This window comes from Mytilus californianus, unplaced genomic scaffold (assembly GCF_021869535.1).
Source record: "Mytilus californianus isolate M0D057914Y unplaced genomic scaffold, xbMytCali1.0.p SCAF_61, whole genome shotgun sequence".
NCBI lineage: Eukaryota > Metazoa > Mollusca > Bivalvia > Mytilida > Mytilidae > Mytilus > Mytilus californianus.
The window spans coordinates 578,549-600,373 of NW_026262714.1; the positions used below are offsets into that span (position 1 = coordinate 578,549).

At 31.5% G+C, this 21,825-nt stretch overlaps 1 protein-coding gene across 2 annotated transcripts in view; it reads right to left on the reverse strand.

Moving 5' to 3' along the window:
- LOC127707278 (multiple epidermal growth factor-like domains protein 10) overlaps window positions 1-21,825 on the reverse strand; it is a 74,607-nt gene that overhangs the window by 17,932 nt on the left and 34,850 nt on the right. The window contains exons 4-8 of one of the 2 annotated variants that reach the window (XM_052211815.1): window positions 20,216-20,416; window positions 8,165-8,365; window positions 7,581-7,763; window positions 3,382-3,570; window positions 2,598-2,726 (exon numbers count right to left, since the gene is read on the reverse strand). In XM_052211815.1, coding sequence (XP_052067775.1) covers window positions 2,598-2,726; window positions 3,382-3,570; window positions 7,581-7,763; window positions 8,165-8,365; window positions 20,216-20,416 — 903 coding nt within the window. The remainder of the gene's footprint in view (window positions 1-2,597; window positions 2,727-3,381; window positions 3,571-7,580; window positions 7,764-8,164; window positions 8,366-20,215; window positions 20,417-21,825) is intronic. The other variant, XM_052211816.1, reaches the window with a different exon arrangement.

Below are 21,825 nucleotides of genomic sequence, written 5' to 3' on the forward strand. Positions count from 1 at the left end.
CTTTTCATTATAAAACTGCTATTTATTTGGAATGATATATACGCAGCCTCTGTTTGTCATATTTTACCAGCTTATATCGACCAGTGCTGTTCTTTTGGGAATCTATTTACACGCAGTTGTTTTAACATCTTAACTGACATCATTTTGGAATTTTAAAGTTGTGCCAGTTTATATCTATAATTACTATTTTCATTTTAGGCATGTCTTTGAGTCTTTTTTTGGAAATTTTAAAAATTTATTAGCGTCTCTACATATGATGTTCGGGAGAAACTGTTTCACTTTTTTTATTGTATAGAATTCAAGATTGCTTTAGTTTAATAATCAGAATAGATTTATCTGATTCATTTTACATCGTGCTCATATTGTTGAAGGATATCTGTTATCCGAAATATTTATAGTTACATTTGTTCGTTTATTGTCATTTTTTGGTGATGTTGTACCCTTTTAGACTGGTTATATATTATATTTTGTAGTGTACTGTATCATATTTATATGATCCATCGCCCCGTAAGATTTATCGTTGGCTATTATTCAGTCATTTAATATATATATATATATATATATATATATATATTCGTTTGCAGGCACTGACGCATTTAAGCAAGTATAGACTGTTGGTTACCCGTTTGAAAGGTTGTACACTAGTAATTTTTGGGGCCCTTTATAGCTTGCTGTTCGGTGTGAGCCAATGTTCCGTGTTGAAGGCCTTACCTTGACCTATAATGGTTTACTTTTATAAATTGTTACTTGGATGGAGAGTTGTCTCATTGGCACTCATACCACATCTTTCTATATCTATATAGGTAGCCGTATGCGTACTACCTTCAACAATTGGTTAAAAATCCACAGCAAATAACAAGCTATAAAACCAAAACCGAAATATCAAAATGTTAATGAATTCAAACGACAACACCAACGGCCCGATGTATTCACAAAGCAGTTAAAGAAAAACAAATGTTATAGAAAGAAAACAAACTGACTACCACTGAATTAGAGGCTCCTGACATACATACAAAATGAAGCGGGGTTAAACATGTTTGCGAGCGCTCAACCCTTCCCTAACCTGGGACAGTGATGTAAAAGCACAATATTAGAACTATCTTTGAAAATCAGGTCCTTTAGGCTTGACTCATATGATCAACACAAAGAAAAAAATAATCAACTAACTACATTGTTAACAAAAAGACACACAGTTTCGATCTAATAGTACTCGCAGTTATGCAAATCATTAAATGCTAGTTCAAGACCAATACATCAAATAGATAAATCGAAACGTAAGACCGTCAGTGTTCATATATTATTTATAACTTAATTATAAATCATTTGTTCATTGTGTTCATAATCAAGTGTTTTAACTGTATGTCAACCATAGTATGCATGTGCACGTGCAATTCATGGATCAAAGACACATATGGGTTACATAATATGTTACTTAAACATTTGAAAATTGTCTGTTCAGAAAAATTTTAATATATGGAAAAGAGAGGCGGAAGATTATAAAGGTATATTGAATACCTCGAAAATTGGTAAAACTTCCTCAAACAATTCTGATATAGCCAACTTTTCTGTTAATAAAAGGTCGCGTTCCGCTGAACTTTTTTAAAGGTCATAAATTATGTCTCTCACATTTAACCTAATGCTAACATGGCTTTATGATGCGCAGCATAAATCTATAACAATGCCTTTACATTTTAATGGATTCAAATATATGTCTATTCTTCTCAAAAACAAATTTTGCTCGGTTTGTTTCTTTTGCTTTTACCGACAGTTAAAAAAATTGTAAAACCAGGATAAGGGTAAAATATAGATCAAATATAAACATGACAAATATACTTAGACCTTGCCCGTAATTAAGAGATCATATGTCATTAATGTCATTTCAAAAGAAACCTTGCCTCCTATTTGTATAGTTTAAGAGTTATATTACAAAACGGCTTAGTTCAAATGTTTATAGAAGTAAACTGTAAAAGTCACCAGAACACATCGAAAGAAATTATTTCAATTGTGTATATCCTAACCAGCAATTTGACAGAAAACTTTTTATCGATATCGGATACAGCAAAGGTAAAAATATTGACCTTTGAATTTGATTTCGAATGATTGCTCTTGGACCAAGATGTAATGTAACAAAACTATATGCGTTAAAACTACGTACATCTTAAATCATTTTGATCACATTTTAACGTGGAAATAACTCCGATAATATGTCATCTAAAAATTCAAATTTGGGAAACAATAAAAACTTGTTTTCTATACCTACAAACGCGGGACCGACAGTTTTGTAATGGTTGATGTGTTCTGTAAAAAAGATGGTCAACAGGAAAATATGAACCACTGTTCGATATCACGTGTCATAAATCTTTTGAATAACGTGAAAGTAATAAAAAAAATTCTAAAGGTGCTACCCAAGAACAATAGCAAGATCTTTTACTTTGATTATGATAACATTAATGGTTTGCAACAGAAAGGTGGAGAGCCCTCAAATATACTAATTATTAAAACTAATTATAAATGTCTTTCTATTGGAAGTTGTAAAGATTTTAAAACAACATTGATTAAAATCATTATGTCGGTAGCAGAAAATAAAAAGTTTTAACCTTTGTCACATCTTTCACCGGTCCATCCATCGAAACAGCCAAGTGTACACTGTCCAGTAACTGAATCACACAATCCTTTGCAGTGACAAAAATGTTCACAGTTTACTCCATATCTTCCTAACGGACATCCTAACGACGACATGAAAATTTGAAAGTAACATACAACGACATTTAAAGATACGATAAAGATATTTTCTTGAAATAATCTTCTAGTAAAGAATATATTATGCATTATCTAAAAATCTAAAACAGATGGAAGTTTGTAAAATAAGATTCAATATGCCATGATATGCGGAGGATAAGGTTTTTGAAAATGTTGATGTATCAAACACCGATGTGAATAGAATAGATTTCATTCAGAAAATCAGGACATCCGTGGAATGTAAGTAGTTTGGTGGAAAAAAGATGTTTTTCAAAGTATTTTGTTTTCGACATTTAGATATTAATGATTGTTATGATGTTACAGAAGAAGTTATTCAACTTGTAATCATATTTTTAATTTGTTTTCATTCCAGTTTTTCTGTTTAATCACTGTTATTTTTTTTAGTTATTATGCATAATACCTAAATATTTCAGCGATTACATTTAATCCAAAACGACAACAGTGATTATGCATAGTCTCTAAGAAATTGTCAGGGATATAAAATACTTAAGACCCAATTTTTACAAATTTTCTACAACGTATATATGTCAATTATCTGCAAAATACACTGTTTGTGTACAATTTACTTATCAAGTAGAATGAGTAGACTATTTCTATAATTAAAAAAAAAATTGCAGTTACCGCCAATTTCAATTTCACACACATCAACTCCATTTGCTGCAGGTGGTACAAACGTAATATATCTGCAAACGGCAAGTACATTTATATTCTTAGTCGGACGTTCGCCCTTATATAACACAAAGCCATCAACCCAAGAATTACTTGTATTGGAACAATATATCATGTCATCACCTGTTGTTAACGGTGGATCTGTAAGAAACATACAAATATTATATATTAATGTGTAATCATAAACATGATGAATATACTTGCCGTTTAAAATTAATGTCACTATATGAACTTGTAACACAAAAAAGTCTTTTGCGCGATAAGAGCGCAAGAACATGTAGAGAAAAGCTAGCAACTTTCATAACCAAAACATTATATACCAAATTATATATTTAACAAAGTAGATGACCAGGTAAACGAATAATCCACATTGTTTTCACTTAAAGCACGAAGTATTACAATAACATCAGTGGGTACTCGGAATAAAACAAATGCGTGATTCAGTATCAGTGGGAAATCTAGTGACAAAATATTGCCTCCCCTGTAAACACTGAAAACTAGATCTTCTCAATGTTTGTCCCATTTTAGCAAGGACGCTATCAATTATGGATTCACGGAAAAATGTTCTGGTAAATAGTAAAAATAGAAATAAATTGAAATAAAAACGAAACTTCCACTCAATATTATCATTTTCCTCCTTAAGTAGCAAACGACGAGTGCAGCAGGCTAAAGATGTTTTGGTAAAATTAGTTTAAAATGTTGCTATGCGAATAAATTCCTGCAGTACCAACTTCAATTTATTTTTTTACTGTCTGTATACCCTCTCTGGAACATGCTAATTATTCGTATATATATACAGCTAGATCAGAGAAAGTCAGAGAAAAACTTTCAAAGGAATCGATTGATATGCAGCAAAGATTGGCACTTTTGAAATTAAGTTACTAAGCAAAATCAAACAGACCTTATCTCGATGTAAACATTGAATGTGAATAGATCGAGAAGACCATAAATACTTGTACAAAACTCGAGACGACTTTTTATTAAAGTTGTATACAAAATTGTAGAACATACCTACTTTATAAAATAGTTATCTTTAATTTTTTAACCTGCACAGACAGACTTTTAAATGTTTATATTCACGCAAAGACAATAGTTTTCTTATTACTATTGAATGTACATGTGACAAGTGCAGACCGGTGTGCTCGATAACTTAGGTGTGAACAAATAAGCACACTTTGGGAAATTGTAACATGCTAAGGAGTTTTTGGAACACTCAGAAATTGGTGACCCGAATGATCTGTCAATTTTGTATTTACATGATTTTTTCAAGTTTTTTTTATCAATATGCAGCAAAGATTGGCAGTTTTTAAATTTCAGTTTCACAAGCTTCTAAAGCAATTATCTCGATGAATACTGAACATAAAACATCGTGTATTTGCATGTATATTTCTAATAACACAGGTTAATTAATAATTTATTTAAAATGTACAATTATTATTTAGAAATAACTTTTGATCAGTATCGTCACCGGTATTTGTTTTATTATTGACTTTCTCGACTCTATAAAAGAAGAGTGAATTTTCTTTTGTTTTCGTTCACTGGATATCCCACTGGTATCAGATTTTATGTCAACCAACACATCTGCCCTGATTTACACTATGATAAATCGAATGACGTTAATCGTTGCTTAGGACATATTTATGTCTAAAATGAAGAACATTAATTTTGTTTGTCATCGGCCACAAATGTGTTCTTTGCGAATGGTTATAAAATAGAGCAATACGTTGCACTAACCAAAAAACCAAAAAATACTATAAACAAATAGAAAAGATTTTTCTATGATATGAACTTGAAACTATGGTTAGGACAGTGGGAATAGGATATGGGAACTATACTAATAGTCCAAAATATACAAAAGTCTATAGTGGATGTCGTCATGATTGATACATTTGTAAGTATACTTGGGATCAGTTCTAAAATTTCTTGAAATTTGTCATGAACTGTTAGGTGAGCTGTTCTCAGGAAATATTTGTCTTTATTACTTTTAATATGATAAACTTTAAAAACGCTTACCGTTACCTTGGTGATACGTTTGCCTCAAGTAACTTTCTAATTTTACTGCAGACATTTACTTAAGGAAACTTACTTTGAAAATACAAACAATAATAATTGTCTTTTTCTCGATTTTTCGATTTGAATATTTTAGTTTCACACGGGAAAGTGTTCCCTTTTGAATGGTCGTACAGTATCTGAAGTGACGTTTTTACAGAATTCGTTCATAAATGCAAACAAAAATTATAGGCGAGGACGGACAAGGAATCAGAAGATTGCATGAGGAAGAAATATTCCTTACTTTAAAAAAAATTCCCAAATTTTGTTACACAAATTTCAATAACACAATACAAATTGTTCAATACCCAAAATATAAGCATCAACAAGATACAGGATCATAAGTGTTAATAACTAGATAGCTATTTTTGTTTAGTTGTGATTTAAAGGGGCACTAGCTGTCAAATTCATGTTCACCGATTTGACTCTAATTCTCATATTTGTTATATAACAATGTAAAACATTTATCCAAATTACAAACAAATCTAAAATAAACAATTTACATGGAATAGGGTCGATAATATGTAGCTTCGTTTTGTGTGTATTTTAGTCTAGACGCCATCTAATTAACTGTCGAGTTGACCTCCCGAAAACCACTGATGCCCATATAAGGGATATAAACATAAATAAAGATATAAATAGATGGCGCAACTCGTGCAATTGGATTCTTCTAGGTCTATTTAATTTCATTTATAGATTAAAAATATATGTTAATCATCATTTTTACCTACAAGAATGATTTTTTTGGGGATCGAATCAGTCAATCAAATGAATTACCTTTGTTTACTTTCAATGTTGACATTCTTTTCCTTTAAATAATCAAAAATGCACACAATTCATGCGTTATTCAACTCTATCTAAGGGGTTAAATTGAAGTTCACATGAATACGGATTCAATGAGGTCGAATTATTCACTTGCAAGTGAATAATTTATCATCAATATCTATTTGCTTATTTTGAAACAATTAGACAATACTGGCTGCTAAAAGCGAATTATTATTTCACTATTCCACTTTCATTAATGATTGAACAAAAACAATCATATTTTATAATTTTTTTATATCTCGTAGCTAGTGCCCCTTTAATTTTAAATGAACTCGACGTAAGTACCTATAAGGGCAAAATTTCAATATCTGAATGCAGTGTAAAATTTATCAACTTGAGAATTAGCTGATTCAAAGGATCAATAAGTTTACATGGATCGTATCTTTCATCAATTGACGAAGTCTAATTAAAATAACACACCATAAAACTAGAATGTCATATCCGTTTAGTAATAAGATTTGTACAGGTACATGTACAGTCAAACTTCCGAACCCAAACTAAGTGTCTATAGAAGAAATTTGTAAACGTTTTTATCCTATTTGAATAAATCCTTGACTCAATAATTAATCAGTTACACATAGATTACGTTCATTGAAATTAATGACGTCGCTACAGCCATGAGCATAGAGAACGAGTTTGAGAGTATACACATCTTTAATAAGAAGGGACCTCTGGAACATTTAATTTTACTACACAAATTAGAAAAAAAATACTGAGGAAGAAACAGGTTCTCTTTTGTCGTACATTGAGTATACAGTTTCTCTGGTGACACATATATATCTAAATCAAGAAAGGTACATAGATGACGAAAATTAATCGGTGGAGTCGAGATATTTGACAATTTTGTGTGTAGGTTCAGGAGCCAATACATAGTACGGTTCTTTATATCTTCAAAGGTGCCCGGAAATAGAGATGGGATAATACTATGTGTCTACTATTTGACCTTCCATAGACCATATACGACCTTGAATTAAGAAAAAAAATAATATTCATTCTTAGAAATTATCGTACAGAATTGAAATTATACCACTACCATATTGTTTGTAGCCTTGTCGGTCGTTTTGGACCCTAAACACATTTCTGAGTAGCAATCCAGAAAAACGGAAGTGATATGAACCCTTTTGATAACTTCAAATATACGTAAATATACAATATTCACTTATTTGTTCCAATAGAAATAAGTGATTTTTGTATCAAATCCTAACGTTAAAAAACATAGTTTATAGAAAAATGACAGATATAATGGCTACTTTACAAATGCTATAATTAATTCTTACCACCATAGGTTAGATAAACTGTAGTTACAACACTCATGGAGCCAGTGTCGACCTGAAGATAAGAACTTGATCCGGTTGTCCTGGAACACATGCCATTTGTTCGGTTTCCATCAATGGACAAACTAGCAGGTTTATTTGGATTAAGAGGATTTTGGGTGGCTGTACCATTGTATGCTAGATTATCTGTGGCATAAACAATCTAATCAATATTGAATTATACAGCTGTAAGTCTAGAAAATGCATTTGCTTCACATAGGAGAAACAAGCAAAACAGAGTTTTATTTTAAGATATTTAACTTTCTTCAACCCATCCAAAACACAAAAAATGCAAAACAGAACGAAAATCAAAGCAATAAATAGTGTATAATTATAAAACGTAGTTAAAAGTTTTTTAATTAATTCAAATAAAATAAAAAAGAAAAAATCAAATGTACACGATATCAGCTCGATAAAGTATATTTCACAATGTTTTAAAGGTAAAGCTAAAATTATTAAGTTAAGTCTAACATGTCTAATGTTCAGTTTCTTTATTTGAATGGACCATTTGTTGATATCTTAAACGAAAGTTAGCAGAAAGCACCTACATTTGCTACAGAACTGTCCGGCTCGCCCAGCAACACATCCATCAGTACAAACACCTGTTTGTTTATCACATTTGTTGTTAATACAGTTACTTGGGTCACATCCCCAAACGCAGTAACCGTTTTTAGGATAACAATGATTGTTGATACAATTTGAAGGGCATAGTGCTGTACAATTATTTCCCCATGTACCTATGAAGCAGCCTACAAAGTACATTATTTTTTTACTAACAAAGCAGATGTCATATTCAGTCATGTCTACTCGTCCATCTTTATACTTATCAAGCTATTTAAACAAACATATCTTAAAACATTGTGTGGGACATTTTGTTAATGGTAAGATATTTTCATTTCCTCGGGGATTATTTGGCCCTGTCCCCTCAGTCATGGAATATTAAATTACTTTGAAACTTTTGCATAGCTTTCATCTTTAATTAACATGTATTGTCAAAGCTTGGTATCTAATTTTATATAGATTGGTGCCATCCTTGAAAAAGTCCATATGCCTTTCTTATTGAATTTGAGCTGCAGTCTCTTTTGCATATGTACCAAACGGGTGCGAAACCAAGATTTTGACAAGGAGGGGGTAGGGCTGTCCAGCAAACGTTTGGAGTGATACTTGTAAAAGGTCGATGCATTTATCATATATAAAGCTCCATAAAGGGACCCAGCCCTTGGGTTCTCCCCATAAATCCACCTCTGCCCAATTCAACATCTCCTTTTATTCTTATTTTCAATATTTGCATGCAAGGTCATCCACATAAATATTTTGTAACATTATGGCTATAACATTTGAATCTTTCATTGATTCAATTTTTAAAAACTTTTAATTCCTGAATGATATATTAATCTACATGTCTTTTGGTTACATTTTTTGTTAGGTTTATGTATTATCGATGTATCCCACATCTCCTTTCTTTTTCTTTTTGATATTTACATTGTACCTCATTAACATGATTAATGTACAAGTGTTACATCTGTTATACTTGTTTTGATTAAAACATTAACTATGAGCGAGAACAGTTTTTTTTTGTATCTGTAAGCTTCAATTTTAAGGTAAACATGGTAAAGTGTTCCATGATGTTCTGGATTGGGCTTACAGAATAGAGAATAATGGGCAAAAGGACAGAATAAAGGACAAAAAGAAGAAATAATAGAGAAATGTAGGCCAAAAAAAAGAAAGATAATAATGGGGTGCTTAAATATAAAGCATAGAGAATAATGGGCAAAATAAATAAAGAATAGAAAAAATGGTCTAAAAATAAAAGAGTAAAGAAATTAGGGAACCCCTCATCCAGACCCTCTTTCATGAATATATTGTTTTTAAATTTTGTATTAATAAGTGAGTTGTTTCAAAATTTACTTAGTTAATAACATGGTCGCATTCAGAATTGATTTTAAAACATGAAAAAGTACATTTGTATATCAAAAATATTTTTATACCAATAATTATGTATACAATATATGATATATGAGGGTCTGAATGGGATTGACAGAATAGAGAATAATGGAAAAAGAATGCAAAATAAAGTGCAAAAAACAAATGAAGAATAGAAAAAAAATAGACCCACCCTCTAAAAAATAAATAGAGAACAATGGGGTGCTAAAATATAAAGAATAGAGAAAAATTTGCGAAAAATATAAAGAATAGAAAAAAATGGTCTAAAAATTAATTAATAAAGAAGAACCTCACATATTTACTGATTCAGATTCAGATTCAATAGTTTATTAAAGTCTCACCAAATACAACATACATTTAAAACAAGAAATATATATACTATATATAAATATACTGCAAACATATATAAAAACAAGTAAAATATATGTATGTGCCATTCTTAAAAGAATTATGAGAGACTATTAAAATACATATCTATACCAATTCATATATAAAATACTACAAAGAGCAATTAATGATATAGAATACTGTTTCTTCTTGTTAAAATCAAATTGCAGGTTTTGGCAACACTATTACAAATATCGATATTTTTAAAAAGATATATAAATTTTTCTTTATCCGACAAATTTAAAAAAAACATAAATTCGTGACCATGGACATGTGAAATTAGTGATTAGTAATTATCAGGATAATCAGGAATTAGAATATACATGATATAGATAAAAAAAAAAATAGATGTAGACAACACAGTTTATTGCCTGGAGGGATGAGTTTCAAAATGTCATTGGTATTGTAGATCGATGATTTAAAATAAATAATAATTTTCACAAATGTTAACACATTCATCTTCATGTAACTTTTGTGGATATTCAAAATAAATCAAAAATGAAAGAAATAAGAACCACCATAATGTCATTTCATTCTGGTATTTTATAAACAGAAATAGAGTTTTTAAAAAGTTATTTGAGAATGTTGAGAATGAAATTGAGAATGAAAATGGGGAATGTGTCAAAGAAACAACAACCCGACCAATGAGCAAAAAACAGCCCAAGGCCACCAAGTGGTCTACAACGCAGCGACAAAATCCCACACCCGGAGACGGGCTTCAGCTGGCCCCTAAACAAAAATGTGTTCTAGTTCAGTGAAAATGGACGTCACACTAAACTCCGAAACATATAAATGAACTAAATTTTAAATAAAAACATACAACTTTGAAGACTAACAAAGGCCAGAGGCTCCTGACTTGGGACAAGCGCAAAAATGCAGCGGGGTTGAGAACGAGTATTGATTTTATAACTTAAACATGTTAAACATGGTGAAAACTGCATAATTAAACATCAATTCCACCGAAAAAAAAATCAAAAGAAAGATAAAAGATTGATCTTTTTGATACATTAATTTTTTGAATCTCTGCCCCGGCAACATTTTTAGGTGAAAAAATCCCCAAAATGGGCAATAAATATATCAAAAAGAGAAGAGAAAGTAGAGTACACCTTTTTTTATGTTCAGGCGTGTTTGAGTTGACTATTTTGTCTTGAAAACGTATAACGCAAAAATATTTGATACACTATTTCGCTTCGGGTCCTATTATTTTTATATATTTAGGCTACAGGTTGATATAATGACATTAAAAATTCACAGTAATAAAAAATAAAATATATGGATCAAGTGAAATACCTTTCTTAATGAGTCAAAACAGAGTAGGCGTGTTTGAATAGCATATTTATCCTTTAAAAATACTTGACGACATAATTTACTTGTGATCTTATGTGTAATATCTATGGTGATTAGTCTTCAACCTCTGAACATTTTTAGTCTGCCCTTCCACGAAATATTTAATTCAATTTAGAACATTTTTTAATGGATTTTAACTTTCGGAAATTCCCACTAACAACTGATCAGACAATAGTTTTAAGTTGACAAAAGACATAAAAGTACATTAGGGACCGACCATTTAACTTCAAAAGGGGGGGGGGGGGGTATGGTTTTTTCCTAAAAAAATATTCTGATCCCCAATTTGATGAAAAAAAATTTTGTGGTCTAGCAGATGACACAAACAAATATTCTGAAACCAAATTTTTTCCCATACCTTATAATGTTAAATTTTGAAAAAAATAATTTGATTGATAGCGTCGAAAAACTAAAAAAAAATATTTGCGCTTTGCGGGAAAAAAAATGTCTAACTCGGACAAAAAACCGTAACCCCCCCCCCCCCCCCCCCCCCCTATTTAAGTTAAATGGTTCCTCCCTTAATGATGCCTAATAGCTAGTAGATACATTTGTCTTTTGAAATACAACTGTCATATCAGGATCGTAATGAAGCTATGTGGATAAATTTGTCGGTTTTCAAGAGCAAAATTGACAGCGCGTCATCCCTACAATGGCTTCCATTTTTACGATTGCAAAAATGAGGTTGCGTATTAGGGAGATAATTTTGACGAAGTAGAATCACTAAATGTCAAAGGAAAATCATGGTTTATTGCTAAATCGTATGTACGTCAAGTAATAATTTATCTATATTCATAACATTTGACCAAAAGACAAAAAGACCAATTTTTTAATGTTAATTGATAAAGAAATCGCCTGTCATGTAGAGAGGTACAATGAATCTGATTTAAGACATTAGTTTAACAGAGATATTGTGTAAGCTTCATTTTGACAGTAAACCTGGCCTGCAATAATAGTACACGCCTCAGTAAACATGCTTGTTAAAAGAATTATTCAATATAATTGATCTTTAAGAATTTAGACAACTGAAAAGGATAAGTATTTAAAGATACATTTACTAAAATATGATGTCATTTTCCTTAACTTTCAGATGTTTAATTTTATACAGCGTTTTACATTTGTCTTACAGAAAACTATGTTTTGAAAGCAGAGAGTTTAAAATCTTCCTATCTGTCATCAGGAGTAGAGCCATAACCCCAATTTACGGCCCTGTACAATGTACATGTATATTATGTGAATTTTTCAAACTTTAGTTGCTTGAGTAAATCTAATGTGTATGTATTGGTCAATGTATTAATTTTGAAAGTATAATAAAGAAATGTATGTCTGCTTCATATATTATAAATGTATTAGACTGAAATAGGAAAATATTTCATTTTAGTTATTTTTTCCTGAAATTGTCCCCTTTGTCACCTTATATCAATATTTTATAATGACGCCACCCTTGTCCATTGAAATTCTGGTTGAAAATTAGAGACTATGGTATATAAGGATATTTTAGCAATACTATTTGTTGGCTAGGGGTGGCGCCACTGTTAATTTTGCAAACAACTGTCATAAATTTGCCAAATTATGCCAAAACTCAGGTTTTAATGAGTGTTACCTACATTTATGACGTCACACATACATCACTAATGACGCAATTGGTGAAAAACTTCTCTAACTGAAATAATATTGGACATTTCAACATACGTTTTCATCAAGTTTTTACAAGATTATGGCAGTTTAAAAAATTCAGATTTTTAGGGCCAAACATTTTTGCTTAGTGAATTAACTCCTTTATGATCTTTATATCTTTTCATTATTTTTTTCACATACTTTACATCATACTAAAATAGATAGTTTACAGTATTGTGGTATTTTCATCAGTGGTGCTAAAATCAAATACAGCTAATCAATCTATGTTTTAGTCTTGTTATCAATCAAATCATGATTGCGAATTTTCTCCTAAGTAAATAAAGTAAATATAATTGAGACTTTCTTCTATGTATATATTATTAGATAAGTTACAAAATTACACAATACTTTTTTGTCACAAGTTCATTTTCAATATATATTTTGTTTTGTAGAATTATAATTGGTGTGAGTATGAATCCCAGTTAAAAAATGAGGCCAGCTGCAAATAATATTATATGTGCACTTTTGACACATAGTAAATGTGCATATAGATGTCATTCACTCCCGTAGTTCCAATTTGTGAAAGAATGGATGAATTCATAAATTTGTGTTAGTTATTCATTGTTAATGGTGGAGTCAACATGTATATTTATGATGGTCATAATCACTGTTTTTTTACCAAACTGGTATTTTCAACTGGTCAAGCATATTTTTATTAAAAAATACTTCAAAGTATCAATTTTTTTATATCACAATTGATCACAGCAGCTTTTTGTTGCAAAAAGTTCGACAACTATTATATAGAAACATTCAATTAATAATTGTGTAGTCTTGTATATTATAAAATATAGAGATGTGGGTACTTTTGCCAATGAGACAACTATCCACCAGAAACAAAGGTGGTACACATGTAGATGGTAGCAACTATGGGTCACCGTAGGTCCTTCAACAATGAGCGAAACCCATACCACATAGCTAGCTACATTTGTGTACATGTATAAAAGGCCATGACATAAGAAACTGTAAAATAATTCAAACAAGAAACCCAGCAGCCTTAGTTATGCACAAAAAACAAGCATAAGAGATATATGAGTGACAGCAACACATGGTAACCACTGAAAATAAGCCTGCATGTCTTTAGCATTGTTTATTTTGGTGATTGTTGGTTAGATTCTAATTCTAGACGTCAAAATTGATATTTGCTGGTCCTCATCTTTCATGTCAAAGCACAAATCATTTAGGAAAAGAGTTAAATGTCTTTCAGAAGAGTGTTTCGTTTTGAGGTAGCATGCTTAAAAACTGGTTAAACTTATCTGTCATCTGTCTACTACAAATCAGATTTCATACATACTATCATGTTGTCCTAAAGATGCATAGTTTTTGCCATTTGATGTAAAGCCACCATCAATCATTGAATCAGAAAATTGCACTTGTATTTGGCTTGGATTTGGAATGCAAATTATGTTTAATAACATGGATTAATTTGCCACAACATAGTATAAATATTATCATAAGTTCAATACAAGCTCTAGATTTTGTTCTGTCATGTCTGTGTAAACAATTAGAACACTCATAATAAGAAGCTAATGTAATCATATTCCATAAGAAAACTCTTTTGATTTTTTTGATTTGTTGCCCATATGAGCGCAATATTTTTTTTATTTGAATAACTGTCACGATGGTCCAACCCACCATAAAAGAAAATATGATAAACAAAAGTGCACAAGCTGAAATTTCTCGCCTGCTTTACTTATCATGATTGAATTTATGTTGAAAGTCTGTAATTTAAAAGTTTTACTACAAGTATCACATTAACTTAACATTGTCAATGATCAATGTACATAAGATTAAGATCAGATGAACCATGCCAGACTGACATGTACACATTACAATCATACAAAATATAGCTAGCCTAGTACTTAGTAAATGTAATCTGAAAAAACAGAACTAATAACGGAAACTAAACATTATCAATGAACCATAAAATTGAGGTCGAGGTCAGATGAACCCTGCCACATAGACATGTACACCATGCTTTTATTCCCCACACCAATTCAAGTATAGCAGACCTATCGCCAATAGTATTTGAGAAATAGACCAAACCATAACAACTAAACATTGACCAATGAACCCTAAAAATGAGGTTAAGTCAGATGAACCATGCCAGATAGACATGTACACCTAACATTCATTCCATACACAAAATATAGTAGACCTATTGGCCATAGTATCCAATTAATAGACAATAGTTAAAAGTAGATGAGTTCAATGTAGATTGTTGGTGGGTTTCATGTTGCATAGTAATCGTGTATATTATATGAGACATAAACTGTTAATGCGTATAGTTTGAGGGTTGTAAATTTTTACTGCCACTGGGGATTAGATGATGTATGATAGTAACAAAAATGCTGCCTTGCAACAGACCACCTACAGTTCCTTCAGATTGTTGTAGCAAGGGTTCTTTTATGTTAAGATATCTTAGCACTCTCTTTACACGAGGGATCTAATTTATCGTCTCTTTTCCGACCGGGCCGCATTTGCTGAAAAAACAGCAAGCTATAGAACAAGGACGATCATTGTATAGTAAACCGATCTAAAAGCTGAAATTAAACAAAAAGCCATCCGAATGACACTAGTGTAGGCTACACGTTCAAAACCAAAGTCGATCAGGAAGCCACAAGTTGACAATCATAGATGAGGCAATAGGTTGTATGCATTAAAGCTGAAATTGAACAGTAGGCAGAACGTGCATTGCACGAGAAAGTGGAACAAAGGGCCTTTTTGTAAACAGTCCGACTTTCTCTCAGAAAAAGACTACCAAAAAATAAAAAAACTGGGATGTTTGCTTGCTTACTCAAGCTTCGCTAGTTTGTCAATGACCAGATCTAATGATTGCCTTATGGACCAAAAACGAAAGTGAATATATTAGTGTAAATCTCTGTATACTGCATACAACCAATAATCTTTTATATAAATACATGCCTGGCGTTCAGACCAAAGTCAATAGAGGAACAAAACGACTGTTGAAACGATTACTACAAATGAGTACACGGCACATAAAAAAGACGTGATTTGCAACGCATGCATCAGATTGAATAATGGGAATATAAATGTACAAACCAGCGCACTGTAAATCACAAGGATGCAACCACCTGCAATTTCGGAGTCTAGCTCGCCGGGAAGAGCCAATGACGGGCAGCCGAAAAAATCAGTTGAAAAAAGGAAAACATTTATTATAATTTAGTTACTTCAACCTGACCAAAGATCTGCAAGGAATCAATTGTCCCTCTTGCCTGGTCTGAACTGTTCATATAAAAATAAGGATATGTGGTATGATTGCCAATGAGACAACTAACCACCAACGTTCAAATGAAGTGAGTATAAGCAATTATAGGCAACTGTACGGCCTTCAACAATGAGAAAAACATAAAAGGCCACGACATGAAAAATATGAAACAATTCAACTGAGAAAACTAACGGCGTTATTTAACAAAATAATTTACGAACACAACTATGACAGAAATGAACAAACGACAACCACTGAACTACAGGCTATTTGACATGCGGGATAAACCGAAACAACTATACCCTATTAACATGTTCTGGCATATTAGTCACTTCCGGAATAGTGGAAGAGGGTATGTCATAAAAGCAATATGTGGTAACGTAAGATTCAATATGCCTGTATACATAGAATGAGATCTAATTAAATTCCAACACTTGAAATCAAAATGCATTATCCTCACTTAATAGAGCTCAGATAACATATGTAATTGATTGAAGAACATTGCCAAATTTGACTCTTTTAAGGAAAGACCATATAAAGGCACATCATATCCTCGTCAAACACTTAGAACCACACAGAGATACTTATACCTAACGATTGTAACTGAAAGAAATAATAATAAACATCTTGTTGAAATGTAATACATGTAAAAGAGAGACTAGTATTAACCAGCAAGACGGTCCTCTCGAATTACAAATAAAAATAACCAGTATGTTGCTGTCGTTGCGACACCAACAGATAAAAGTGTTTACGATCCGTTTGGTTCTCTAGCTTCGTTGATTATACACTAAAATTTCATACTCAGTAAAATAGTGTCCTAAAACATCGATAAGAATCAACCATTTTCTAATATGACAACAATTGAATGGAAATAGTTGATATATAATCTTAAGGTGCTTGAAACCTTATAGATCCCATGATCTGAAGACTGGTCACATAATTCTACAACTGAAATAATGGGCCGCCGTGCTAGCCGTTGAGATCGCACAGTTCATCGTCGAAAGTATAAACGTACCAATAAACACTGGAATACTATACAGACGGTAAAGTACTGGACAGGTGTAATTTTACATTAGTTATTCTGCACAGAAATTCCTTATCAGAAAAAAAAGAAATCAGTAAGAATCGTTAAAATAATATTTTTCCAAATGTGAACACTTCAGTTTAAGTAGATTATGCGGTATTGTCATGTGAAGATTAGAGTCAACTACAATAAATATCAATATAATCATCAACTTACAAAATAAAGGAATTAGACAACAGTATAACCATATAGGTCGAAAATTGTAACTACCAAAGCTAGACAAACACACAAAACAATTAAACAGAGTCGGTTGAGAAATTTGGTAAACTGTGAATAAAATAAAAGCCTCCTGAGTAATGGGGGAGTAAAGAGGTACACATAAAACGAACAATAAGACAATATACAGGTATACTTAACGTATCAACTAATCTGTATATTGTATTTACATGCCCCTCTGTATTTTGATTTAACTTTCAAGGCCTACCCTCTACGTCGAAAGTTGATTGCATATTATATTAAGACATATTTTTGGTAGTACATGTGCAGCTTTTCATTAACAAATTGATAATGTCCTTATATTTTTTTTTTCTTTTTTCGAGTTTTTTATTTATTATTATTCTACTTCTTAGTTTTTGTGTCTATCCATTTTGTTTTTGAATGTTCCTGTCTTGAATTGTAGTAGGCGAGAATACAGTGTATACTTACTTGTGGTTATAATGAAAGGAGTCGGTAAGGAGGAGTTTCATCAAAGGTTCATTTACAATACGCGTTTATTAAATAGGGTGATATCTTTTCCTTTGTTATGGACACTATTCGCTGACAGAAGCAAAATATATAGTAAAAAAAAACCCAATTACTGGCCATGCTACTTTCTATGCTAAATTCAAGCATTCATTCCTAATTGTCTTAAATTTAAATGAAGTGACAGTCCTTTCATTTCAAAACTTTAACGCATCCTTGCTTGTACTGAAACAATAACAATTGTTTATGGCACGGTTGTTTTTTTTTATATTTAAAACCAGACATTTAGTGAACTGAACAAACTAAGTGACTGTTTGCAATAAATATTTCATATAATGGGCTAAAATTTGTTGAATTTCCGCAAATGCAGCCAACGACATAAATTCATTTATAATATGAATGTTCGATCGTCAGAGCTATTGTTCATAAAAGATTACATAATATCTTTTCATAATGTTTCGAAATGCAATAATCCATATTATCAAATATAAAGCGTCTAGATAATGTATTAACACTAGGAGGAAAATGCATGTACAGTTATCATCGGTTCGACATAATCTCTCATAGAACTCAAGAATTGTCTAAAACTGTTCAAAGTTGGAACTATCAGAATCAATTCTAGAGTAAAACTGTTCAAATCTGTGGAGAGTAAAACTGTCAGAATTTGTTCTACGGTAAAACTATCAGATTTTTTGTAACTGATCGTATGGGTAGAATAGTCCAGATCTGTTAATGGGTCAATAGGTAAAAATGTCCAAAATTGTTCTGGGGAAGAACTGTCAGAATCTGCACATTGGTAGAATTGTCTGAATCTATAGTAGTGCAGAATTGTCCCAAATTGTTCAATAGAAGAACTCTTAGAATTTGTTCCAAGGGTAAAATTGTGGAAAGCTAACAGTTCCTGTCAGATACTGTTTTTAAGGAGTTCCTTAAATATTGATAGGGAGGTATATAATTGATCCTAACAATAGTGTATGTATTGTTGTGACATCACTAGCCCTCCTAGTTTATATATACCGCATAACCCGTGATCATCAGATAATTGATTTATGATGTACCTGAAACCTCCGAATTATCATGAGATACATTGGTACCTTTAAACAGACAAAGTTGTTGGCCTAAACTGGATCTAAGTATAGAAGTCGTTTTAGGAACATGTACACATTAAGTATTGGAAGAGTGACATGTTGGCATTTAAATTTACTCGGAGTTCAAGACAGTATACATGTATCAACGTAAAGTAATATGAACTCTACAGTTTGTTCATGACATTGCAGAAAATCTTGTATCCCTATACTGCTTCTGATGTTACTCTATAAAATCTTTCATGAAGTACATCTGTCGTTATAAGCTTGTAAGCTTGTATAATTTCATATCAGCAGGTTAAGTACTTTGATTTTTGTTTCAGTTACTGCAAGCATTCTTGTATAATTGTATATTTGTGTTTTTACTTATAATCAGATGTTGTTATCTATTCTATTGTTAGTTTATGGCGTTCTTTTTACTGCGAGATATGATACATAATCTACATAACATAAAGACAAAGTCGTGAACCTGTCCCACGAAAGAAACGTCGTCAGTGTTTGTCTTAATGTATGTTATGTCAAACTTAATGATGTGTTGTCTGTTTTTAATCATTGGAAAATGTGGTGTTGATATTCGATAATTTCTGATAAATATACCCACAAACTTGAACATCGACCATTTATCTTTTTATCTGTATGTCTTTTTTTTTTTTTAATAAATTGTTTGATTCTGAAGTTCTGTAATACAATTGTTTGAAGAGGAAAGTGAAAATAAATAGAGTGTTTCCATTTTAAATTATGGAGAAAAAAAACAATAAGTATCAATATTTTGTTTTCTAATCTATGCATGTTTTTAAAAATAAATTGCTATTTTTTTATTATTAAAGTCGAGCAAAATCATTTGTCCTGAGAAAAACAAATCATTAATCCACCCACAATTTCGTCGATGGAATTCTGTTTCATTGACATATACACTCCATCTCCTGTTATGAATATGAACATTACCCATTGCACATCACCTACCGGTTGTCAAATTACATTATGTTAGCAAATGACATAACATTAACGTAGTTTACTACCAAGTTTTAGTGAACATGTCGTATTTCGATAAGTAATATCTATTCAGTGATTAACAATTCTTTTTAATGCAAATGTAAATCTATCTTTTTTTTAATTGGGGAAAAACAACTCGCCCGTATGTGATTCTAAAAAAAATGGTTTGTTAATACATTACCATATATTTCTATGTAACATAATTCGACAAATGTATTTCTGTTGAAGAAATAAACATTCTTGGCCGGGCTTAAATCACAATTGATACTCTGATTCAAGTTAAGGTAGGCTAGCTTTTTCGAATCTCTGTGGCACCGTTCAGCTTGTTCATACGCACTGCCATTTGCAAAATACAACCGGAAATCGTTCATGCGCTTTGGCTCTGTAAAACAAATAATATAGTAGTAGTCAATTTATATGACACTCGTTGTGTTGCTCATGTAAGCAGAAGTCTGCGATAATTCGCTTTCTATAATGACACAATCAAGGAACAATACGATGCTGGACCTGTTGCAGTGTACTATAATGTCCAAAGAGTATATGTCCCCTATTCTATATCTACTTAATACAGAGTCAAAAGATAAAAAAAAAGTCAAAAAGAAGGATTATGTAGGTCCAACTTAAATTAACTATGAACTGAGTATAACTCTTAGTCCAGGATTTAATGTACTAACCAACTATACGGCTATAGTATATATCATTCGGAAATTTATTATCTGTACTTTTGTTTTACATTTTAGATTTACATTTAAAAAAAGTCACACGGTGCATTTCCGTTAGATAAAGGTCGATGGTCAAGAATAAACATCACAGTTTATAACCAAACTCAGTAAAGGCCCGTCTAAATTGCATTTAATTGATAAATTCAACAACACTTACCGTTATCTTGATGATATTTTTTGTTAACTAATTAAGAATTTTGTAAATATACTGCCGAAATTTACCCAAAATAACTTCCTTTAAATAAATATAAATTGTAATAACTGTCCTGATATTTCACTTATACACGGGCAACTCTACACAAAAATTTACGACAAAAGGAATAATTATTTATTTTCCTTTTTTGGACGGTGATGTTCCTTTGGCACCATCTTACGGTGTTTATATATCATAACTCGTTCGCTTTTCCCGTGTCTGTTGTGACGTTTTGGATTTTTGGTTTGGAAATTTGACTGTACGATCCGGGTAAACTTATCGATCCTTTAAATAAACTTATTCTAAAATGTTACTAATTCAACACTGTAATAAGATCTTTGAATATTGTGATTATTGGTATAAATATTGATTTTGTTATCATTAAATAAGAATCAAACTAAATATTATTTTATATACATATGCACATTCATGGCTTTACAATCTGTCGATACCTGTATCTTGGCATTGCACAAGGTCATGTTTTTACTCTGACTGTTAAGTACGTCTTTAAACTAAATCCATTGGATGTTGGGTGTGTACTGATTGATATTTTAGTCTTAGATGCATGATTTTTTTATTAGTTGTTATTGGCTTCGAACAAGCTGTCAGTAACTGCGAGTACTCTCAGACCTATACTTAGTGTCTTCTTTGTTGTGGGAATGTTTGAATATCCTGCCATGTCATGTCTGTGTTTTTGTTAGAAATTTTTCTTCTTTGTATCGATCTGATGAGTTGAGCCCTTTTTAACTGATTTTTATGGAACGCCAAAACTGTCTTGTTATGCCCATTTTCATTATATGATGTGCATTTACCTTAATATGATGTGCTCTTGTCATTATATGATGTGCAAACACCTTTATGTGATGTGCAAATATC